General features: G+C 39.5%; 1 protein-coding gene across 1 annotated transcript; it reads right to left on the bottom strand.

The window, feature by feature from the left end:
• Positions 1-6,293: 6,293 nt before the first annotated feature.
• On the bottom strand, positions 6,294-6,566 carry SERTM2 (serine rich and transmembrane domain containing 2). The gene has a single exon (XM_024128092.1). The coding sequence runs from the start codon at positions 6,564-6,566 to the stop codon at positions 6,294-6,296; it is 273 nt and encodes a 90-aa protein (XP_023983860.1).
• Positions 6,567-8,261: the final 1,695 nt, after the last annotated feature.

Genomic DNA, 8,261 nt, shown 5'->3' with positions numbered 1-8,261 from the left:
GCGAACCCGGTTCCCCTGCATCGGCAGGCGGACGCGCAACCACTGCGCCACCAGGGAAGCCCTGCCATCTCTTTTGACCCCTTAATCCTACCCACCCCTTAGTAAATAGTCCCTTCATTAGAGTTTCTTTACTCACCCTTTGTGAGAATGCCATCTGTTTCCTGCCAGGAACATGATCAATACAATCACATACCTGTGTTTGACAACCCACCCCTGTTCATTGCAAACTCTCAGGACCCTATTTGTACTATTACTAACCTGTACCAACATTGCTTCATTGGTTTCTGGCTTCAAATTATTGGCTCTATTTTCCTCTTATTTCTGGTACTACTCCTAACCTTTGTACTTCATATTTGTATTTGGTCTCCTCGGGTTGGAGTCTTCCCTCTCCCCAGAGGACTTTATCTCTAACTCACTCTTCTCCTGCTACCAAGTATTTCCAGGCAATTTACCTCAGTTTGAGGACCCTTAAACCTAATCTTCTTTCCCAACCTGCTTGACAAGTGACTAATTCTCTAAAAACAGGGAGAAATATTTGGGCATATTCTGTGTTACATAATTGGCATTCTTTCTTCAATCTACTCTACAACACCTCCCTGGGCAATCTCATCCATTAACACCTCTTAAATTTATGTCTCCAGCCCTAACCTCTCTTGTGAGCTCCAGACCCGTATATTCAACTGCCTATTCACCATCTGCACTTGGATGTCTCAAAGGCACATCAAGCTAAACATGTCCAGAACGAAATTCATCTCCCCCTTGATCTGATTCTCCTCTAGTGTTGTCTCAGTGAATAGAACCACTAGACCCTTTTTCAAACCAGAATCCAGTAAGTCATTCTAGATTCTTCCTTCTTACCCCACTTAACCAAGTCATCAAGTAATGCTAACTTTATCTCCTAAATCTATCTCGAATTATTTACTTCTCTTTATCCCTACCCACTACCACTCGATGGGATGGTGTTAAGTCTAAGGTATTATCATTTTTCTCCTGAACCACTTCCATAGCCTCTTAACTGGTCTCCCTGCATCCACTCTTTCCACTCTTCAATCCCTCCTCCACACTGCTACCAGAGTTCTCATCTTCTCTATGCTTAAAATAAAGTTAAAAATCTATAACATTGCCCACAAGGCCCTGCATGTTTTTGTCCTTGTCAACCTTTCCAGCCTTCTGGAGACTTCTCTTCACTCACTGTGCTTCTTCAAGTGTGCCAAGTTTATTTGACCTCAGAATCTTTGTACATGCTGTTCTTTCTATGGAATGTTTGCTCTATTCTCTCCTTTTACTCCTCCATTAGATTTTAGCTTAGATATCATCTCAGTAGAGTCTTCCTTGACACTCTAGGCCAGTCTAGGCAGCATGCCCTCCACTTTGTATGCACCCAAGCACCCTATACTTCTCCTTTGTAACAGTATTCTTGTAATTATCTGATTGGAGATGTCCATCCCCTAGGCTATAACTTTCACCAGGCCATAGAGTATGTTCTGTTTTCACTGGTAGCACACACAGTAGGTGCTGAATAAATGTTGAAAGAATGAATGAATTTAGGTACTTATCATCTTGACCAGATTGTAGATTTTATGATTGCAAACTTTAGATCCCCACAGAGCCTAGCTCAGTATGCTGTGTAATCTGTCTCTCTTATTCTCCAACGTGTGTATGTATAATTTAATTAACAAATAGTTGATGTGAAAAATGAATTGAAATTCCTGGAATTACTCAAGTTATTCTTCAGAACCTCCTCACCTATATTTATTATGTGCATTTCCTTTTCCTACTCTACATATATCCCACATTTTTGTCTCCTTTTTCTACGAGGACAATAATTCATTCTTTGTGGCTAGAGGAAGCTTCTCTAGCCAGTAATTCTCTCCCTTTTAATGCCATTGCATTTATTAAAGAGCACAAATGAAATAGCTGTGTACAGTTAGAACACTATACAATTTTAAATAAGAACACTATTTTTACCTAAGAGGAGGTGTTCTCATTTCCAGGAGGGGAAAGATCACAATCATGTATATGAAGAACTGGCATTGACTGTGAACATTAAGTCAAATGATCAAAGAATTAGAATTTGCATTGTGGGTTGATAATTCATCTATATTTCTGCCTCTTCCCTTCTTCCATGTAAATTAAAGCTGCAGGATCTGCCTTTGTGTAAACTTCCCTACAGTCTGTTAAATATGTGTTGCTACAACTATAAAATGATTTTAATAGATGGCAGAATTTGGCTTATTTGTTCTGAATTTCGGCACAGGGAGTAATTAATCACCTATAGAGCTCAATAGTTTTTTGCAGAACTTGGAGTGTAATGGAATGAATAACTCTGGAGTATCTATTCAGTGCTCAGAAAGCAAAGCACTTTTTGAGATGAGTACTAAACTAGGAGTTCAAAGACTGGCAGTGTACTCTTGACTTGGCCTCTGTGTAACCATGAATGACTCACCAATCTCTCTGTGCTAATGTCCTCTTTTGTGAAACAGACTTCTTAATACTTCCACTCATTACTCACAGGGTTGCTGTGAGGAACAAATGAAGAAAGTACGAAATGGAAGATACATAAATAAAAATATCCCGCATGTTGGGGAATGTTGCAAGATATTGGTACTTTAGATACCTTATCTCACTCTCACCTCAGGTCACTTTCATTGGCAGCTGGTAGTCATTACCCATTTTTCACATCTTACTACTAAAGAAACAAAGAAACACACCAATAAGGTGGCAAGTGGGGAGAAAATAAAAGTTGGGAGGTTGGCGACTAAGAAAAAATAATGACACCTCAGAATTATAAATCCCACAAATTTGTAACTGTTACAGTTTATATTGGGATGAAGAGACTAACACTCTTTATATTCTTCAGACAATATATAGCTGTTATCAGCAAACCAAACAGAATTTATTTTACAGGGAACAAAAATGACATGCTAAATATTAATTCAATATTATATTTCATCTACACAATATGAATCTATTTCAAGTATTAATGATTTTAAACAAAAGAAACCCAATTTTATCTTCCACACAATTTTGTTTAAAAAAAAGTGCTTCTTTTGTACAAATGCAGGTGAATAAGACGTATTACTAAATATAACTACTTAATTGCATTAAATGGACCCCTTTTACCTACTTAGTAAGCATGGTGGGGTCTGCAGCCATCAGACTCAGTTAGCAGTCCAAAGCTTCAGATTTGGCATAGATGGAAATGTTAGGCTGAATGAACCTGTCTTTACTTGATTTACCTCAAGATTTCCTGCCTAGTACATAATACAAAAGCCTTTTACAATAAACCTTGTTTTATACAACGCATGATTCTGAAATGTATGCGAAGTACACTTTTGGATATTATTTTAAACACATTAGGAGAGTTTACTGTTTAAAGAATTCATGTGGTGAGTCCTTTTATTTGGTTGAATTATATGACATTGCTGATATTTCAGCATTTTTATTTATGGAAAGGGAAATTTCATGGGATTCAGTGTAATAAAAAGTGAAGACTCATTCTTTCACCTTAAAACAAAGTACATCTATATATAAATAACCTACCTGTTTATATACATTTAGGCTAACATGCAATATTTTGGAGAGTGGGGGTGAGGGAAGGAATTGCCAAGTCAGCATTTTGGATAGATGGATAAATTCAAATTATGCCCATTGACTGCTCTAGCTGCCTCTTTGAGCGGTAATATATGTTAATTAATACATTGGAGGATATAATAAAATTTAATATAAATGGAAAAGTTTTCTTTACAGTTGGTTTGCTATGATGAAAACATTCAGTTTATTTTCCCAAAGATTAAATACCATGTGAGTCACCATAATGACACATCTGCTTACATACGTCTCCATTCATGTTATCATTGGAAATCGTCAGGGGTTATGCTGCTATTTTAGTGCAATCCGTGCTGGGTACTTTGGTTAATGCTCGGTGAAGATTTGGATCCCGTGGGGTAGTTGTGATGAAAGCGGGTGGTTGTTTTCCAGGTGAGTAACCTAATCATAAATTGGGAATCTTCATCCAAGTCAGAGATTAAGGAGCAGTTTTAAACTCCTGAAATCTGTGTTGGAGAGGTCAGGTGGGCAGGGAATAGATTTGCAGTCTGTCTCTTCATCAGATTCAGCAACAAGGCTTTGGGTATCTTGCTATTCACTGCTGTTGAAAATGTAATCAGTTCCTTCATTTATCCAGTCACTGACTTCTTAACTGTAAAGTGCATTCAAATACTGTGAGCACAAAAGGCAGAGTGTGGAGTGAGGAGAGATGTGTGTCCTTAAGAAGTTCTGGGGTACATTGGCAGCCTTTGATGAAGTCCGTGTATGGCTGCCAAGAACTAACATTTTAAAAGGTACGTGGAGTCTGCGTGTTGAATAAAGACAACTTAAACCACCAAATGCAATAATAGGAATCACTTTGCATTTTGGAAATTATAATACCAAAAGGGGAAGCGCATGCCCTATCGAGTCTTAGCCTACCTGCTCATCTCTTCTGAATGGTGCAGAATGCAGCTGCCATCTCTTACAGTGCGCTATTGTAACAGGTGTGCCAGAGTCAGCCTTGCGGCTAAGTTAAGCTCTGCATGTGGGGATTTCACACTTTGCAGCCCCTTTGAGAGGGAGTATTGGCAAATGACTGTCTATAAAAGTAGAAAGCACTTGGGAATTTCACCACCATGCTAGGTTTAGATCAGAGTAAAGGGGCCAATTTAAATTGCTAACAAACTAGAGAGAGCTGCATGTCTGGTAGAGGTGCCATTAACCTAACATCCCTTCCACTTCTTTCTCACTGCCCGCTGCAATTCCCGAGGGAGCACCTGGTTGAAATTTGATGACCACCTTTCAGGTGCAAGAGAGAACTGATTTTTTTCTAAGCAGGTAGAATTTAACATGGGTGTTTTAGTTCTTTGGTGGCAAGGGTATGACCAGCCTTCTAATTTCGAATTTGTAAACAGTACTCATTTCCTTTGGTTCCCTTTTGGAACGTTAATTATTAAAAAATCTAATTCTTTTTCCACTACTGGCATACTAGGGCTACTTATGAGAATGGAATTTTTCAAAATATATTTCTCTTATAGGTAATAAGTGAAACACTTCATCTTTTGGCAGGGATCAGGAAGGGAGGAACATTTTCTGGGAAAGACAAATGTGACATTTGAGGACACTGATCTCAATAAGGATTTGTTGGAGGGTGTTGTTTAGTCCTTTCCTCCTTTGTATCTCTTTGTTTTTCTTACACTCAAATCTAAAAGGAGTCTAGTGATGACTAAATAGCCCTCAGATCATTTTTCAGAGAGAAAAACCTGGTACCTAGAGGCTTGAGTGTTTTGCCCAAAGCCACAATCATTCAACGACAGAATACCAAGATTATTTCATTTCTGCTTTAAAGTACAGTTGAGTCTTCTTTGCCGAGGCCATCTTTAAACAAAGCTTATATTTGAGTGCAACTCAATCCTGGAGCATGATGGGGAAGGAGAAAAAGGCAAAGAAGCTGCACGTGAAATATAAGGTTCATTATCATAAGCACATTTTGACTTAATTTTCCCTTGGTTTGGGGGGAGCTCATTGTTCCAGATTTTTGTAATACATCGGCCATTATCTGAGTTTTTAAAAGTCCAGTAATAGTAATAACACAGATATAAAATGCACATTTTCCCTCTCTAGATCAGTTTGTTGACTAGAAACTTCTTTTTGTAAACTTGCTCTTTAAACTGAAACAGTTTCTTTTACGAACTCTTCTTTCATTTGGGACAAACCCAATGGCCACAGATGATAAAATCATTGCTCCTTTGGGAAAGGGTTCGTGGTCCCTTCCATTAACCTCTGACATGATTTAACTTCATGTAAGCAGAGGTGATTCTTTAGGGTCCAACTGCTAAATTAAAACTTGTTCCTTTCTTGGGATACCCTCTTTGAACAATTAGCCCTTTCAAAGGCGAATTTTCCTTGTTCTTGGAGCTTCTTGGAGCTTCCAGGGTCATGTGTTTTTTACAACAGCTGCATGTGAATTTCTGCAGTCTGAGGTTTGCTCAAGGCCCAGGCTCTCTTTGGTTACCATGGAAACCTGCCCTCCTAACCAGCTGCCATTTCCTATATTCCTGGCAAGGAATGAGTCAAACCTCTTAGATATCCCACAAGCAGCGTCAAGATAAAGAATAACACAGAGAAAACATGAACAACTTGTTAAGTGAACAACTTGTTGATTCCCTACATGGGAAGCTACATGCAACAAAGTCAGCTTTCCTGGACATCAACACACAAGGGTTCACTGAGATCCATTAAAGCTCACTTTCTTCCTGAATTTAAGGAGTGGGGATTCGACTCTGCATCTCTACGTCTGTAAATTGAGGAACATTTTCTGTGCTCTCGGAGGTGATGGGTGAGATGACATGTTTGAGCCGAAGGAGCATTGTGAAGAGCAGGATGAGGAGAATTGCCAGGAGGCTCAGGAATAAGCCCACATACATATACAGATTGGAATACTTATCTGAAGTAGTGTCAACCTCTGTTGCCAGGGTGGGGAAGTGGGCCCGCCCAGTGAGATTCCCATGGTACTTGAAATGCACCTCCGTCATCACTTAAGACTTGAGTTGGTACCTATTTCTATTTGATTTGTGTTGCCCTTGAGGCATTCCACAGTCACGTAGGTTGTCTCTGAATATGCTAGAGGTGTTCTAACAATCTCATACACAAGCAATCACAACCAGAGCCAAGTCAGTAGTGCACAAGCATCCCCCTCCCAAATAGTTTTTATCAGAACTGAATCATTTTTAAAAAAATATAAATAAATTCTTTTACTTTCCACAGTCCTATTCATATACTGATTAAAATAAATATGGTGAAACTGCTTTATAATATTGGTATGGAGACAAGAATGTCTGAGTATTAAATCGGACTTTTCCTGTCTTTTGGTAGAGGGAGAAAGAGCTCTATTTTATCTACAGCTCATCTAAATGTGTGCATTAATTATGTGAATTTAATTGGATTCTTCTGTGGGGAGACTTTCTAAAAGCTTTTGTATATTTCAGGCTCAGCATATCTGAGTTTTCACCCTTCTTGCCTTTCTGAATCCCCCATAGGAATGGCACTTGTAAGGTTTGTTTCCAGCTGCCACAGCTTGAGGGTTGGAAGTCTAGAGGATGTGACTTTTCTACAGTTTTGTTGACATCCCTCACTGCAGGCTGGAGGGAAAGTGTTGTCAGACCTGGTAATTCTCAGATGGAGGAGGTCTCAGAGATGCAGACAGCAGTAGATCTAGGCTCAGAAGATTTGACTCTTAAAATTCTTCAACAGATTTATTTTCCTGAAAATCAAAAACAACAATAAAAGGTTCAGGTATCTAAGAAAAACAGATGGCAATTTCTTTTTAAATAAAAATTGACTGATATGTTGCAAAATGTTTTGCTATGGGAAAATTAGTTTTAAAATGATATCCTGGGGCTTCCCTGGTGGCGCAGTGGTTGGGAGTCCGCCTGCCGATGCGGGGGACACGGGTTCGTACCCCGGTCCGGGAGGATCCCACATGCCCCGGAGCGGCTGGGCCCGTGAGCCATGGCCGCTGGGCCTGCGCGTCCGGAGCCTGTGCTCTGCAACGGGAGAGGCCACAACAGTGAGAGGCCCGTGTACCACAAAAAAAAAGATATCCTGAGTTTTTATCATTTTGAATGCTTTTTTTTCTAAGTGGTAAATAACTATTACAAGGTTAAAGAAAAATTCAGATCAGAGAACAGCAGCTAATAACTAGGCTAGGTTAAGACAGTGTTTCCCAGACTAACTGGTCATAAAATTTACCTTAAGTACTTATTAAAATACAGACCCTGGGCCCCCATCTAGACTTTCTGAGTCATAATCTCCACAGTAGGGGGCCTGGTCACCACTCTAGAGAGTCATATTTTATTGGTCTGGGGTGGGGTCCAAGCACTGGTATTTTTAAAAAGCTCCCCAAGTGACTGTAAAGTCAGGACTGAGAACCACTGCCCTAGTTTAAGCAGGAAAGCCTAGCACTAAAATAAAGGCCTAAATCTAAGGATTCATTCATTTCTTCAAACCCCAGGTCCCACTGCCATGGGTCGCTTTAACAAATCATGGAATTTTCAGGAATGTAGGCGTCCCCCAATTTTGTTTTTGTGTTCTGTCTCTCTCATTTAAGTCTGTGGGGTGAGAATACAGTTTTTTCCCTCAGTATTTGTAGATCAGAAGTAATTGAAAGTGTGTGTTCTGAGCAAATAACTGCATCCTTCATTATTGGTAAAGATAGAACCTTGTCTTTA

The sequence above is a fragment of the Physeter macrocephalus genome, chromosome 21 (genome assembly GCF_002837175.3).
Source record: "Physeter macrocephalus isolate SW-GA chromosome 21, ASM283717v5, whole genome shotgun sequence".
In the NCBI taxonomy this organism is placed as follows: Eukaryota; Metazoa; Chordata; class Mammalia; order Artiodactyla; family Physeteridae; genus Physeter; species Physeter macrocephalus.
This window is presented reverse-complemented; position numbering and strand designations above follow the sequence as displayed.